This window comes from Schistocerca nitens, unplaced genomic scaffold (assembly GCF_023898315.1).
Source record: "Schistocerca nitens isolate TAMUIC-IGC-003100 unplaced genomic scaffold, iqSchNite1.1 HiC_scaffold_215, whole genome shotgun sequence".
NCBI classification, from domain to species: Eukaryota; Metazoa; Arthropoda; class Insecta; order Orthoptera; family Acrididae; genus Schistocerca; species Schistocerca nitens.
In genome coordinates, this window is record NW_026045756.1 from 83659 (window position 1) to 100427 (window position 16769).

Below are 16769 nucleotides of genomic sequence, written 5' to 3' on the forward strand. Positions count from 1 at the left end.
TCATGTCTTTGCGAAACGGCTGCCGAGAGGTGTGTGGTGGCGAGCGGGAATGTGCGTTTGGTGGTTGCCGGCCGGCCGGCAGTTGTTGGTGGTTCCTCCTGTGTGGTTGTTTGTGCTGCTTTGATGGCAACGTGGAAGGACGCCGGTTTTTCCGTGCCTTGCGTGTGGTTGTGTCGACGGTGACTGGTTGGGGGTGTGCGCCGATGCACGTGCCATGTTGTTATGTTTGAGTCGTGAGTGTGTTTTTGGCTGTGTTGTTGTGTACGGGAAGGGGGAGAGAGGAGGAGGCGGCGGCGGCGGCGGCGGCGGCGGGGGTGATAGTGCGTGCAGTAGTGCCGTTGCGACGGGCGTCGGGTGGAGCCGTGCGTAGTGGCGGAAAGGTGTAGGTTGCGGGAAGCGAGCCCGTCGCGTGTCGTCGTCGACGACGGGGTCGCGTGCGCTGTGAATCGAGAGTGGCGGGAAAGGGGCAGCGTGCCGCTGTGTCGTGGTCGTTAGCAGAGGCCTGTGTGCCTGTCCGTTTGTTTTCTGTCGGACGCTTGGTGCGAGGTGTTTGTTTTGTTTTGTTGCCGCCGCCGCGGTTGTTTTTGTTTGTCGGCTGTGCTGTGTCGGTGGGTCGGCGAGCTGTTTTGCGGTGCGTGAATGTGTTGGTGCAAAAGTGGCGGCGGCGTCATGGCTGCGACCGCGACGAGCCGCGGGCGCGCCATTGATGATGTTGAACACAGAGCGGCTGTGTGCAATGGGAGGCCTTGTGTACGGGTAGCGGTGTTGTCGTACGTGCATCCGGCCCGGTGCGGAAAGCGCCGTTGCGGTTGCGGGTTGCCTCTGGTCGCGACGTGTGGTGCTCGGCTTTGTGGGTTTTTTTGGTGCCCCTTTGGCCGGTGGGTGGTGTTTGTTGTTTTGTGTGTGTGTGTGTGTGTGTGTGTGTGGTCGGTCTCTTTGGCGCTCGGTATATATCTGCCTCCTGCTCGGTCTTGTTGTCGACGTCGTCTGTAGTTTTTTGCGGCTTGCCGACGACCGACCGACCGAACTACTACCTACCTGTGACAGCTACGTGTGGCGCCCGAAGGTGAACGTAACGTGACCTCGGCGCCCTTAGCCTAACCTAAGATGTCCGGCCGTAAGGTAGGTGCGGCCACCTGACGCCTCACGTCCGAACGCTTAACCTAACTTTGACGCCTAACCTAACTTTAACCCTTAACCTAACCCACGTCCACCTAACGTAACCTAACCTAACCCAAGCGACGCCAACCCTAACCTAAGGTGTTGTACACTGCGAATGTCGAAGGCATGTTATAGTCTTAGGTGGAGAGCACTACACGCAACAAGCGGCTACACGGGTAGCAGGGGTTGTGTGGCGTGGGCTGGGCGGTTTTGTTAGGTTAGATGGCCTTGGGCAAGTACAGAAAGGGGGCAACAGCAGCCTCAACGGGTGCGGGGACCAAGCAGCAATCGGTATCGTTTGTTAATTGTCAACTGTCGAAGCTGCGTTGGTACAGTACCGGAACCGCAAGCGCTGACAGAGAAAGCACCGAAGCTCTGCAATCGTGATAAGGTACAGAAAGCTGGCTGACGCCAGGGATAAATTCTGCCGAAATTGTCACAAAGGTACAGACGGTGTTTTAGAAAGGCTCGATTGCATGCAACCGGTGGTGGTGTGTTCGTCGCTGTTTGAGTAGTAGTTTTGATCCTGTAGTGAAGTAGAGGTGGATGGTTCCTGTGAAATATTGTGGGTGGAGGTTACACCCAACAACCGAGCTAGGTTTAATAATAATTGGCTCCTTTGACCGACCTCCCGACGCAGCAGCATTAGTGGCAGAACAACGGAGAGACGGATTTTGGAAACACATTTCACATACATTTTCCTCAGCATGTTAGGGTCTTAGGTGGAGATTTCAATTTACCCGATATAGACTGGGACACTCAGATGATGTTCAGGACGGGTGGTAGGGGGACAGAGAGCATCGAGTGACATTATACTGAGTGCACTGTCCGAAAATCACCTCGAGCAAAATGAACAGAGAACCGACTCGTGGAGATAACATCGTGGACCTACGGATGACAAACAGACCCGAACGTGTTTCGACTCTGTATGTGCAGAACAGGGACGCAGTGATCATAAGGCCGTTGCAGGGAGGACGGTGTATCTATCTGTTTTGGCTAGCAAGAGTAATAGAAGGCAGATTTGCAGACGACCCGACAGATGAAAAGGCAAATGCCTGTTCCGACACTGACAATGTTGAGTGTTCATGGAGAAAGTGCAAGGCAATGGTAAAAATGCGTTTTTAGACAGGTACGTGCCGAGTGTCGAACTGTGAGGGATGGGAAAAAAAACCCACCGTGGTATACTACAACAACAACGTTAGGAAACTGTTGCGAAAGCAAAGAGAGCTTCACCCAAAGTTTAAACGCAGCCAAAACCTCCGAGACAAACAGAAGCTAAACGATGTCCAAAGTGTGAGCGTAAGGAGGGCTATGCGTGAAGCGTTCAGTGAATTCGAAAGTAGAACAAACCCTATGTACCGACGTTGACAGAAAATGCTAGGACGTTCCGGTCTTGCGTTGAATCAGTAAGTGGCTCGAAACAGCATATCCAGACACTCCGGCATGGTGATGGCATTGAAACAGAGGATGACACGCGTAAAGCTGTGAAATACCTAAACACCTGTTTCCAAAGCTGTTTCACAGAGGACGGACCGCACTGCAGTTCCGTCTCTAAATGCTCGCACGAACGAGAAACCGGCTGACATCGAAATAAGTGTCCAAGGAGGAATGGGAAAGTCCGCCGGACCCGACGGGATTACCAATTCGCGATTCCTACACAGGGTACGCGAAACAACCTGCCCCCCTTCTAACAGCCGTGTACCGCAAGTCTCTGGAGAGGAAGGGAGGGTTCCAAATGATTGGAAAAGAGCACAGGTAGTCCCAGTCGTCGAGCAGATGCGCAAAAACCATAGACCCATATCTCTGACGTCGATGTGTTGTAGAACATGTTGTTTGCTCGAGTATCATGTCGTTTGTGGAAACTCCAGAGTCTACTATGTAGGAATCCATGTTGGATTCCGGAAACAGCGATCGTGTGTGAGACCCCCAGCTCGCTTTATTTGCGCATGAGACCCAGAAAATATGAGATACAGGCTCCCAGGTGGATGCCATTGTCGTTGACGTCCGGAAGGCGTTCGATACAGCTCCGCACCGTCGCCTGATAAACGACGTAAGAGTCTACAGAATATCAGACCAACTGTGTGGCTGGATTGACGAGATGTTAGCAGACGGAACACAGCATGTTGTTATCAATGGAGAGACAGACGTCTACAGACGTTAAAGTAACCCCTGGCGTGCCACGGGGGAGTGTTATGGGACCATTGCTTTTCACAATTCATATCATATAAATGAGCTAGTAGATAGTGCCGGACGTTCCATGCGTCGTTTCGCGGATGATGTGCTGTATGTAGTATACAGAGAGGTTGCAGGACGATCGGCAGCGGATAGGCACCCGGTGCAGGGAGTGGCAACTGTCCCCTTAACATAGACAAATGTGATGTATTGCGAATATACAGAAAGAAGGATCGTTTATTGTATGATTGATTATATGATAGCGGGACAAACACTGGTAGCTGTGACGTCTGTAAAATATGTATCTGGGAGTATGCGTGCGGAATGATTTGGAAGTGGAATGATGATCAGATAAAAGTAATTGTTGGTAAGGCGGGTACCAGGTTGAGATGCACTGGGAGAATGCTTAGCAAAAATGTAGTCCATCAACAAAGGAGGTGGCTTACAAAAACACGCGTTCGACCGACCCATACGTGAGTGTTGCCCACCAGTGTGGGATGCGTAGCAGGTCGGGTTGACGGAGGAGATAGAGAAAGGTCCAACGTTTCGTCACAGGGTTATGTGGTAACCGTGATAGTTAAGTGGCAGACTCTGCAAGGGAGGCGCTCTCTGCATCGCGGTGTAGCTTGCTCGCCAGGTTTTCGAGAGGGTGCGTTTCCGGATGAGGTATCGAATATATTGCTTCCCCGTACGTATATACCTCCCGAGGAGATCCCGAATGTAGTAAAAGTAGAGAGATTCGAGCGCGCACGGAGGCTTTCAGACAGTCGTTGTTCCCGCGAACCATACGCGACTGGAACGGCAAAGGGAGGCAATGACGACAGTGGCACGTAACGTAAAAAGTGCCCTCCGCCACACACCGTTGGGTGGCTTGCGGCGTATAAATGTAGGAGGTCGGCTGTCGTGTGTGCTTGGAGGCAGATTCGGTGTGTCTGTAGTTGCGGACGGCGGTCAGCCCCCCTCGCGTAAGCGGCGAGGGGCGGCGGCGCTCGGTTGGCCGGTGCCGATGTTGCGCAGGCGGCGCCCGTTTTGTTTGCGGCGGGCAATTTTGTGAGAAAGGGGCGCGAATGTTGGCGGGCGAGGTGGCCCGACGGCTGCGGGCCGATCGGGAAACGGTGGGAGGGCGATGGGGCGGCGGAGGTGCGTTTGCACGGCCGGCATCGCCGCACGCCTCCGCTTGTGTGGCTGTGGCGGCGGCCGCGCTGGCCGGGCTGGCGCGGCGACGGTGTGGCACTTTTGCCGAAGGTTTGGCCATTGTGGCGGGTCGTCGGCTGGGGCTGTGGGGGCGGCATGTGGGCGGACTGTGCAGCCGCTGCCGACGGCGAACACATTCGTCGACGTGCCCGAAGAGCAGGAGGACATGGATGCTGCTGAGGCACCCAAGAGGCGGGCACCCGCTCCGCCTCCGATCACCGTGTCGTGGAAGGACACATACGAGTCCTTCCTTGATAAGTTCAAGGCGATGTCCTCCGCCAAGGTCAAATGCGCTGGTCGGGACTTGTACAAAGTCTCGGTCAGCTCAATGGAGGAGTATCGAGCTGCCATGCGGCTCATTGAGGAGGAGAAGCTTCACTGCTTCACCCACAATGCTGAGCCAGTGAAGCAGCTGAAGGTGGTTTTCCGCCGCCTTCCGCTTAAAATGGAGACGGAACATCTGAAGAGAGAACTAGCCGAGCTGGGTTACATGGCCAGCTCGGTCACGCTCATGAAGTCTCCCAGGACGAGGAGACCCATGCCACTATTCTTGGTTGTCCTTCCGGACAACTTTGAAAACCGCAAGATTTTCCAGGTTCAGATGGTGGCCCGGATCGGTGTGGAAGTGGAGCCACTCAAGGCCAAGGGGAGGCGCGCCCAGTGCTTCTCCTGCCAAGGCCTTGACCACGTGGCGCGCTACTGCACGATGCCGGCCCGCTGCGTGAAGTGCGCCGACTCCCACCAGAGTCGGGACTGCACTAAGAAGAGGGAGGAGGCGCCCAAGTGCTGCAACTGTAGCGAGCCACATGTGGCGAGCTACAGAGGCTGCGCCGCCTTCAAGCGCCGCCCACAGCAGCAAGGACGTGCGGCACCCGCACGAAAGGTGCAACCAGGCACCAGCTTCGCCTCTGCCACCAAGGGGGAGTCTTCGGGCGCCCCCAGGGGGCGGCAGGTGGACTTCCCGGCCATCACGGCGTCTAACCAGACAGCCGGCACCCAGGAGGACCAACATCAGGGTGGACGACAATCCCGTCCCCCCACAACAGCCACGCCGCAAGCCGCAACTGCGGCACCTCCAGCCGCAACACCAGGAGCTGTAGCAGCAGACCTGGGAGCCTTGATGAGCTCCCTCTCTGCCCTGCTGCAGCAACTGCCGGTGCTTGTCACCGCCGTAACGGGGGCCCTCCAGGCCGCTACCGTCCCCACGAAGCCACACTATGGATAACGTCCTTATCCATGGTCTGACCATCTGTGGCTTCAATGCCAACAGCCTGTTCCCGCAGCAAGGTGAGTTTCGTCAGTTCATGCAGGACGAGTCCATCGACCTGTGTCTGATCTGCGAAACTCACCTCAAGCCAGGTGTTCACGTGAAGGTAGCAAACTACGTTTGCTACCGGAACGACAGGCCGACGGCAGGCGGGGGGACCGCCATTTACGTCCGCGCCTCACTCCGGCACCACCAGGTGCTGCTCCCAGCCATGGCCACCCTGGAAGCCACCGGGGTGAACGTCACCACGGCTGCGGGGCAAATAACCTTCGTGGCCGCATACAGGCGGCCGCGTGGACACCTCCAGGAGGCGGACGTCGACGCGCTGTTGACGTTTGGGGGTAGGACATTCATTGCGGGTGACTTCAATGCGAAGCACCCGGAATGGAACTCCCGCCTCACGAACGTCAGTGGCCGCCGACTTCTTCGCGCTGCCCAGAGGAATGGCGCCCTGGTCCTGGGCCCACGGGAACACACCATCTTCCCGGCCAGGGGGCGGTCTGACGTGCTCGACGTGGCCGTCATCAAAGGAATCGGGCACCACACGACCGCCACCACGCGGTGCGCGATGTCGTCCGACCACCTGCCGGTGGTCTACGAGATCGACATCGCTGGAGCCACGCTCCCGCCACGTCGGCGTACGTACCGGCGCCTGGACGGCGACCAATTCCAGGACAATGTCCTGGCGTCTCTGGCGGACTCACCTGACCCCGCGGCAGTGGGGGCGGATGCCGCCCTTCAATTCTTCACTCGCCAGCTGCTGCAAGCAGCCGACGCGGCCTCCCCTCCCCCTCCACAGGGTACCAGGGACTTCTCCCGTAACCTGCCGCCCCACATCCGGGACGCAATACGGGAGAAGAACCGCCTCTTTCGGGAGTGGCAGCTCACCCGCCAACCCGCGACGAAACGGCGCCTCAACCGCATGCGGAGAGAAATCAAAGCGGCGGCTGAGGCGCACAGGAACCAAGTCTGGACGGACATCGTCGCCTCCCTCAACCCCGAGGACGGCAGCGCGTGGCGGACTGTGAAGTCCTTTTTACGCAGAAGGCAGCGCGTCCCGCCTCTGCTCGTCGGACAAGAGGTCGTCTGCAGCCCGGACGGCAAAGCAGGTGCCCTGGCGGACCACTTCGAGCTGTCATTCACCCCGGTGGATGACAACGTAGACGAAGAACACCTCCACCGGGTTGAAGAGCAGCTCCCTGTGTTCCTGGAAGCCAGGGACGACGCAGACGTAATCGACCCCATCTCCGACGAGGAGGTGGCCGCGCAGATCACAGCGCTCAACACCAAGAAGGCTGGCGGTGCTGACGGCGTCACCAACCATCTGCTGAGGAGCCTGCCGGCGGGTGCATACCCGTTCCTGGCAGGCATCTTCAATCAGGTCCTTCGCTCTGGGGTCTACCCCACTGTATGGAAACATGCAGAGGTGGTGGCAATCCCCAAGGCGAACAAGGACCCACGGGACGCCGCCAACTACAGGCCCATCAGCCTGCTGCCGGCGCTCTCGAAGGTGTTCGAGCGCCTGTACGCCAGACGACTGCTCCGCCACGTGTCAGCAGAAGGCATCATCCCTGATGAGCAGTTCGGTTTTAGGAGGGGCCATTCCACCGTCCACCAGCTGATGCGGCTGGTGGAAGAAGCCATGCGCGCCCTGGAGACTCGGGAATACCTTGGGGCGGTGTTCCTGGACGTCTCCAGGGCATTCGACTCCGTGTGGCACGACGGCCTCGTGTACAAACTCTTCGTGCACGGGGTACCGACGTCGCACGGAGTCCTCTCCGCTCATATCTAGCCGAGCGGTCCTTCCATGTCAGACTGGACGATGGGACATCCACCCATCGACACATCCGTGCTGGAGTGCCGCAGGGGTCCGTCCTTGGGCCCCTATTGTACTCCCTATACACCGCCGACGCTCCGCGCGTGACGCCGGTGAAGTTGGCGCTATATGCCGACGACACTGCGCTGTTCGTGCGGAGCATGAAGGCGGTCGAGATGCGCCGTCTTCTTCAAAGAGGTTGCGAGGCCCTTGGCGCCTGGTCGACCAAGTGGCGCCTCAAGCAAAACGCGGCGAAGAGCCAGGCGGTGGTCTTCACGAGACGACCACTGCCGCCTGATCTTCCGCCAGTCACCATCATGGGCAGCCCCGTCCCATGGAGCAAGACTGGCCGCTACCTGGGTGTCACATTGGACCACAAGCTGACATGGAAGCCCCACATCGAGGACGTCAGGGGCAGAGCGATAGGGCGCCTACGCGTCCTGTACCCTCTGCTCAATCCCTCGTCTGCGCTGCCACCTCACCACGGCATCACGCTGTATCTGGCGCTGGTACGTCCAGTGCTGGAGTACGCGGCTGTGGTGTGGGGCAACGCGGCCGAAACACACATCAGCAAGCTGCAGAGGGTGCAGAACAGGGCGCTCAAGCTCGCTCTGCGCCTGCCGAGGTTATACTCGACCGCTCGGCTACACGAGCAGACGGGAATCCCCCTCCTCCGCGACCGCTTCAAGCAATCGGCGCGGGCGTTCTACGAGCGGACCGAACAGTCCGAAAACCGGCTCATCAGGGATCTGGGCCACCCTACACACCACAGGCCAACAACTCGTTGGCCTGACCTGTTGCGGGAATGAAAACTTCCGCAACAGAGACAGGACATCTACACCCAAGAAAACCAGAGGCCAATCCATTACGAGAGGCAGCACTTCCAAAGTGTAAGGTTTACGCAGGAATAGCAGAAGACTGCTTAGCCTGCTCCTGCACGGGTCAGGGCAGACCCGTAAGGTAGATGGTAGGTAGGTAGGCGCGGCGGCTATTCTCTGCCGCCGTGCTTGCCGCCTGCCGCTCTCGCTCTCGCTCTCGTGTGTGTACGCGCGTCGTCGAAATAATGGCAGATCAGGCGGCTACGAACGAGACTGCTGCGGCACCCGCCGCCACCGGCACGACGAAGAAGGCCAAGTCTGCGGCGTCTGCGAAGAAGCCGCGCGCCAAGCCTGCGCACCCGCGCACCTCTGAGATGGTGACGGCCGCCATCAAGAGTCTGAAGGAGCGCGGCGGCTCGTCGCTGCAGGCGATCAAGAAGTACATTGCCGCGCACTACAAGCTGGACGCGGAGAAGCTGGCGCCCTTTATCAAGAAGTACCTCAAGTCGGCCGTCGTGGCTGGCGAGCTGGTGCAGACGAAGGGGAAGGGCGCGTCCGGCTCTTTCAAGCTTGCCGGCGCCGGCGGCGGGGCGGCCGAGGGCGGCAAGGCCCGTGCCGGCGGTGCGAAGAAGAAGCGCGCCGCTCCGGCCAGCAAGGAGAAGAAGGGCGCCCGTGCGGCCGGCGCAAAGAAGGCTGGTGGCGTGAAGGCGGCGACCGGTCGGAAGGCGGGCGCCGCCAAGAAGGCGTCTGCGGCGTCGGCGGCTCCCGCGGGTGCGAAGAAGGCGGCTGCGGCCAAGCCGGCCAAGGCCAAGTCGCCGTCGAAGGCGAAGAAGGCCGCGAAGGTTCCGACGAAGAAGCCGAAGGCGCCGCGCCCGAAGAAGGCGACGACGCCGTCTAAGGCGAAGGCTTCGCCCAAGAAGAAGAAGTGAAGTTAAAGTAAAGAAAGGAAAGGGGAAGGAAGGGAAGGGCTGGCGCTTGACCCCGTCGTCCCCCACCCCCCTCCCCCGCGTCGTCTAGTGGCGCGCGATGGCACGGCTGCGCGCGGCCCAAAACGGCCCTTCTCAGGGCCATCAGAGGACGTCGGGAAGGCGTTGATTGTCGTGCTTGGCGCGTTGTGTTGTCTTGTTTGGGTGGCCGTGCGTGCATGCGCCGGGGTGTGTGTGTGTGTGTGTGTGTGTGTGTGTGGGGTTGGTTGGTGTTTGTGTGGCGTTTCTGTATGACCCTTGTGGGTACTGTGTGCGTGCCGTGGTGGTTGGATTGTGGGGCCGGTGGCGGTAGGCGGCGGCGCGCGGTAGCGGAGCGGTTGTGGCCGTTTTGTTTTGTGTTTTGTATTTTGTGCGGCGGCCGACGGTTGGTTTCTCATGTTTCTGGAGACTCTGTTTGTTTGCTTGCTTTGCGGATGGCGCGTCTTGTTTGTTATGTGTGTGTCCTCTCTGTGTGAAAGGGGGACGGGGACGTTGAGACGTGGAAGTGGCCGGCGGGAATTGGGAAGGCGCGGTGGCGCCTCGGAGACGGCGGCGGCCAGCCACCCGTGGTGACGTCGTCCGGCTGTTTGTTTGTGTGTATTTGAAGGGGTGGGGTGGGATGACGTCGATTGTGATTGTTGGCGAGAGCGGCTGTGTACGGGAGGGAGGGTGGGGAATTGTGGTGGTTGTTTTAACGGGGCTAGAGAGAGAGGCTGGGCGGCAAGACCGACAAAAGTTTTGCTCGCGACGGAGAGATGTTAGTGGCCCTGAAAAGGGCCGTTTTTTTTGTGTTGCGCGCGTGCGGTGCCGTGCCGCGGCTAAGCGGTTTAGGCGCGCTCGCCGCGGATGCGGCGCGCGAGTTGGATGTCCTTGGGCATGATGGTGACGCGCTTGGCGTGGATTGCGCACAGGTTGGTGTCTTCGAAGAGGCCGACGAGGTAGGCCTCGCTGGCCTCCTGCAGGGCCATGACTGCGGAGCTCTGGAAGCGCAGGTCGGTCTTGAAGTCCTGGGCGATCTCGCGCACTAGGCGCTGGAACGGCAGCTTGCGGATGAGCAGCTCTGTGCTCTTCTGGTAGCGCCTGATTTCTCGCAGGGCGACGGTGCCCGGCCTGTAGCGGTGGGGCTTCTTGACGCCGCCGGTGGCGGGCGCGCTCTTCCTCGCCGCCTTGGTGGCGAGCTGTTTGCGCGGCGCCTTTCCGCCGGTGGACTTGCGGGCCGTTTGCTTTGTGCGGGCCATAGCGGTTAGCGGTGCGTGCGGTAGCGAAGCGTCCGGTGCTGCCTTGACAACGGGCCCGCGCGGGCCCGTGCTGCGCTTATATGCCCTCGGTGCGCGTGGTGGGGGGAGGGCGGGCCAGAGTCTATATAGGGGGGCGGCGCGCGCTCACGGCGCACCGTAGCCGACTCGCTAGCGCCGGGTGAGGAGCTGCCGCTTGTGCTTTTTTTGTTGCTTGAGGAGGAGGAAGAATGACAGGCCGCGGCAAGGGAGGAAAGGGGCTGGGCAAGGGTGGCGCCAAGCGGCACCGCAAGGTGTTGCGCGACAACATCCAGGGCATCACGAAGCCCGCCATCCGCCGCCTGGCTCGCAGGGGCGGCGTGAAGCGCATCTCTGGTCTGATCTACGAGGAGACCCGCGGAGTGCTGAAGGTGTTCCTGGAGAACGTGATCCGCGACGCGGTGACGTACACTGAGCACGCCAAGCGCAAGACTGTGACGGCCATGGACGTGGTGTACGCCCTGAAGAGGCAGGGGCGCACCCTGTACGGTTTCGGCGGTTAGGCAGGCAGCCGGTGTGCTGTGCTGTGGCCTTCCCGCGGCCGTGCCGTTGCCCGTGCTTGGTGGGAGAGACGAAAAACGGCCCTTTTCAGGGCCACCACACTGTTCGGAAATTGAAAAGTGCGAAAGGGTCTGTGTTGCCTGCCTGCCTCTGTGTGTGTGTGTTTGTTGTTGTTGTTGTTGTTGTTGTGCGCCTCTGTTGCTTTGCGTGCGTGCGTTCCGTTTGGAGTTTCGACGTGACGTGTGTGATGATGGATGCGGGAGGGCGCGGCTGAGTCCGGTGTGTGCGTGGTTTGTTTGTGGCGCGGGCCGGATCATCGATCGGATCAGCTGTTTGGTTTGGTTTGGTTTGTCCTGTGCCTGTGTGTTTGGAGAGCGCGCGCGGCGGCCCGCGTGTCGTCCGTCGTCGGGCCGTTACGCGCTCTTTTAATTATGAACATATTAACAATGATCACATCACATTATTGGTGTATTGATGTCGTTGTCGTTGTTTGGAACGCGACTGTGCGTGCGTGGAGGGGTGCAGAAAAAATGTGTGTGTGTTCGGCCACACGGGCTGTGGACAAGATGGCGGACGTGCGCCGGCGCTGTGGACGTTGTTGTAAAGTGCGGCGAGGACGACGGAAACTTTGCTTTGGACGTAGGTTTGTGTGGTGGCCCTGAAAAGGGCCGATTGTTGTGAGGCGAGCCGGCAAGGCAAAGGCGCGTTTGCGTTTGCGTGCAGGGAGCACGCAAGCGCAGCGCCGCGGTCCCTGTTTAGGCCTTCTTCTCGGTCTTCTTTGGCAGCAGGACGGCCTGGATGTTGGGCAGGACACCACCCTGTGCGATGGTGACGCCCGACAAGAGCTTGTTGAGCTCCTCGTCGTTGCGGATGGCGAGCTGCAGGTGGCGCGGGATGATGCGCGTCTTCTTGTTGTCGCGGGCCGCGTTTCCGGCCAGCTCGAGCACCTCAGCCGCGAGGTACTCCATGACGGCGGCGAGGTAGACGGGCGCCCCGGCGCCGACGCGCTCGGCGTAGTTTCCCTTGCGCAGGAGGCGGTGGATTCTGCCGACCGGGAACTGGAGCCCAGCCCTGCTTGAGCGGGACTTTGACTTGCCCTTGACTTTGCCTCCCTTTCCGCGTCCGGACATGGCGTTTGGCTAGTGGCGTAAGCGCTAAACACGTAACCGTAACGGTGCGAGCCGCAGCGAGTCGAGCAGCGGAGTGCGTGCGTGTGCCGGCGGCGGCGGGGTGGGGGTCCCTTTATGGGCTCGGGTGCGGCGGCCGGTTGCGCGCGCGCCCCATTGGTCGGCGGCCGCAACAGGGCGAGCTGGTAAAGGTGCGGTGTTGCGGTAGCGGCGGGTGCCACTGTGTGGGGAGACGCTGACTAGAGCGGAGCGCTTGCTGCCTGTTGTTGTACGTTCGAGATGCCGCCCAAGACTAGCGGGAAGGCCGCCAAGAAGGCCGGCAAGGCGCAGAAGAACATTTCGAAGGGCGACAAGAAGAAGAAGCGCAAGAGGAAGGAGAGCTATGCCATCTACATCTACAAGGTGCTGAAGCAGGTGCACCCCGACACGGGCATCTCGTCGAAGGCGATGAGCATCATGAACAGCTTCGTGAACGACATTTTCGAGCGCATTGCGGCCGAGGCGTCTCGCCTGGCGCACTACAACAAGCGCTCGACCATCACGTCCCGCGAGATCCAGACGGCTGTGCGGCTCTTGCTGCCTGGCGAGCTGGCCAAGCACGCCGTGAGCGAGGGCACGAAGGCGGTGACCAAGTACACGAGCTCCAAGTAAGGAGGAGGTTGTTACTTCGGCTCTTGGAAGGAAGGAAGGAAGGAAGGAAGGAAGGAAGGAAGGAAGGAAGCTCCCTCCGTTGCGAGAGCGGCAAAACGGCCCTTTTCAGGGCCACCAAATTGCCTTTGCGGGAAGAGCGGAATTGTTTGTGTGTGTGTGAGTGAGTGAGTGAGTGAGTGAGTGAGAGGGGCGGCATAGCTACCCGGTTTGGTTGGTTGCGAGGCAGCTGGTGGTGCTGCTGTGCCGTGGTGGTGTGGTCTCGAATGTGGTTGTGGTTGTGGTTACTGGGGTACGGCCGCGAGGGTTTGGTTGCCGCCGGTGTGACGTGGAATGCGTGCACGAGTCTTGGCGTGGTTGTTTGTCGACACACAGATAGATCGATAGGAGGTGTTGGTGCTGTCTGTGGCGCTGATTCATGTCTTTGTCTCCGTCTGCCCGGTTAGTCACGTGACTGCAATTGAAAGTCCTCGCGATTGATTGATTGTTGGATGTCACCGTTACGGCCGTCTGTTGTCACATCATACATGATGGCGAGGGTGAAATGTTGTGTTGCCGTCGACTATTCCCTTTGCTGTACGGCGCGTTGGTGTGTGTGTGTTGGTGACGTTTTAAATGGACGTGTCGTACTATCATCCATTACGAAGTCGCCAAGAAATGTACGGGCGGGTGGGGTAGGCGACACGCACGGTGGTGTACCTATTTGGCCCTTGATTTGATGATAGCCGTTTCTGCAGTTTGACTGATGATTGATTGGACTGTTGTGCGCACGCACGTCATTCACGGTGCACGTGTGTTCGGTTGAGTACAGTAAGCGTGAGGCTAGACGACGACGGTCGTTGTTTGTTGTTATGGGCGTACACGCGTTTCGTTGGTCTGTGTCCCCCGGTGTGAAATGGCAGGTGTGTCGGTGATGTGATCCGATCCGGCGGCTCTGAGTAACTGTCAATATCGGCGCGGTACACCGGCGTCATGGCAACGTGTCGGTGTTCACACCAGTCGCACTGTGGCACCGTCGGCGCCGCGAACGGTGACGAAAGGCTGACCTTTGATCGGTCGAGTGTCGTGTCTGGGCAGAACGTGTGGAATGAGCAAAACTGTTGGGGACGGAAACAATGGTGGAGGAGGGGAACGGAAAGTAATAAAACAAACAAAATGGAGAAGCAATCACCGGAAAACGAAGCAGGGAAAAACGGAGAGGCGCTGTCTATAGCAACGGAACGTTCCCGTGCATTGCAGCCGCACTGAAAGGCGTTTACGGCGCGGCTGCAGGTGTCGGCCGTGGTGACGGCTGAATTGCATTGCCTTCCCGGATGAAACGTTCGCCGACATGGCTCGGAGGAGGAATCTATGAGAATGCGTTGCCCTTGCCTGCCGTTTCGTGTGCCCTCCTGTTGTGTACGCTGTTGTTGTCCGGTGTAGCGAAGGGTGTGTATGTAGGGGTGTGTGTGTGTTTAGTGGGGAATTGGAAGGTCGATAGCTGCCGTCACGGTCAAGATAACGCAGTCAAAGGTGTCGCGAAAAAGTGTGTTAGCCGTGGTTGGTTGGTTCGTGTGTTTTAAAGAGAATGGACGAGAGAGAGAAAGTAGGTGGAGAGTGCGTTGCGTGTTGCCTAACTGCGTCCGCGAATATGGCAGTAGTTGGTGGTGGGCGTGCCCTTGCATGTGGCCCGGAAGGCGTGTCCGTTTCGCGGTAGTGGCACCGCTGCTGGCATATTCGGGAGATGGGAGGGGCGCGAAAGGAGAAAGGAGACGCGGAGGCTTTTAAAGACGGGGAGGGCGCGTGTGGGTGGCTCGCGCTGCGCTCGGCGGTTGTGTTTGTGCAACAAATGTGTTGCCGGGAGGGGACCGTTGTTGTGGTGCGGTTGTAGCCTCAGACGCGGCCGGCAGTGAACGTGAGACGACGGATGCGGGCCGGGGCGGCGCATGTCGCCGGTGCCATGCCTTTTAAGAGCCGCGTGGTCGGGGGTGTGCGCACCGTGTGTCGTGTTGCGAGACAGCATCATTTGTGCTGCGTGGCGTGGCGTGGCGTGGGGGCGAGGAGAGCGAGCCGCGCGGTGTGCTTGTGCGCCGGAGAATGGCACACTGCGCCTGCCCGTTGAGGAGGCCGATGGCCGTGGTGTGGTGGAAATGGAGCGCGTCGGACGTGCACCAATGAGAAAGAGAAACAAAGCGGCGACAACGAACGAAAGGGGGAGGGAGGCCATTGTGTCACATGCGGCGGTGGGAGGAAAAAAAAAAAAACAAACAAACAAACAAACAAGAAACGAAGACGTAAGAAAGAGGAGAAACAACAAAGAGAATGAGTCGTGCGTTCGCGAGGGGGGGTGCGCGTGTAACTCCGGTACGCGCAGTGCCGGAGCCCAACGGCTGTGTCGTCGACGCCAGTGCTTGTCGGCCGAATGGGTGCGGGAATAGAGGCAGCGTCGGCACGGAGAAGCAAGCAAGAAGGAAGGACGCACGCGCGCTGCGGCGTTTGGCGCGGTTTGCGGCTGGCGCCTTTGGTGGCAACGGCCGGGACAAGCAGCGGTGTATGGTGGTGTGCGGGGCGGACAGGGGCGGCGGCGGTGGTGGACTGGGAGGAGGCGAGGCGGCGCCGACGGTGGCGTGTGGTACGGCGAAAACGGGACGGACGGACGGCGGATGTTGGAGAGGCGCCGCGCACGCAGACACATGGAAGGAAGGAAGGAACGAACGCAAGGGAACAAATGGAGGGGGCGAATGTGGAGATGCGGGCAGGCGGTGGTGTTTGTGGGCATGTGGTGGGGAGAAGGGCGGGGGCGGGAGGACAGAGGCGAGGCGACTGCGTGCTTGCTCGCTCGCTCGCGTGTCTTTTGTTTTTGTGTTTGTTTTTCCATCGTTTGGTCGCCTTGGAGCCTGTCGGTCCCGTCCGTGTGTGGCCACGCTTCGGGTGCGTGTATGTTTGTACGTTTCGTTTGTTCGTCTTCTGCAGCAGAGGCGGTGCGCGGCAGTGGGAACGCCTGCCTGGCGGCTGGGACGGCCAGCAAATGCGGTTGGATGGGCGGCCACAGCACCGCACCTGTGCCCAAGGAGGCGACGCTGGCGGCGGGGCCCCCTCGGATGCGGCCGGCTGGGGGCTGTGTGCGCTGCCGCTGCCGCTGCCGCCGCCGCCGCCGCCGCCGCCGCCGCCGCCGCCGCCGCCGCCGCCGCCGCCGCCGCCGGTGCTGGTGCTGGTGCTGGTGCAGCAGCAACAACGACGAACAACGAGTAAGCAAGAAGAGGACGAAGCGGATGGCTGGTGGGTGAGTGCATTTATTTAGGCGGTCGACAAGGCAGTGCGTGATGTGGCGTTGTGACGGGGGTTTGCTCACGTGGCCTCGTTTGTGTTGATGCGCAGGAAGATGAGATGCGGGCAGACGCAGACGCGTACAGAGAGACGAGCCCGGTCTGCAGCAGGATGTGTGGCGCGGCGCGCCGAGTGCAGAGCAGCGCGCGCCGCCTGGGCCGGGCTGGGCCCGCCCGGCGGCGGGCCGCGCTGTTGTCGCGGACGTGAGCGCCCCCTGGCGGGTGGTCGGAGGCGGCGCGGTGGACGTGTGTCCGGTTGGCCAGTGCACATTGCGAGTGGCTGGCTGGCGGTCGGCGGCGAGACGGGAGAGGAGGTATGTGTCGCGGGCGCCTTTGCTGCGCTGCGTCGTTGCGTGCCTGGGCGTGCGCCTGTCGACTGTGTGTGACTGTGTTGGGCGTTGTGCCACGTACGTGTGTGCTCGGCCGAAGGCGTCGGAAGAAAAAGAGAGAGAGAGACGGGCGGGAAAGTGGGTCGGTGTGCGTGCGTCGCCCGTGATGCGATGATGTCGCGTCATGTCATG

General features: G+C 60.0%; 1 protein-coding gene across 1 annotated transcript; it reads right to left on the reverse strand.

The window, feature by feature from the left end:
- LOC126220930 (wiskott-Aldrich syndrome protein family member 1-like) lies at positions 1-780 on the reverse strand. The gene has a single exon (XM_049942172.1). It carries the CDS (start codon positions 778-780, stop codon positions 1-3), a length of 780 nt encoding a protein of 259 aa, XP_049798129.1.
- Positions 781-16769: the final 15989 nt, after the last annotated feature.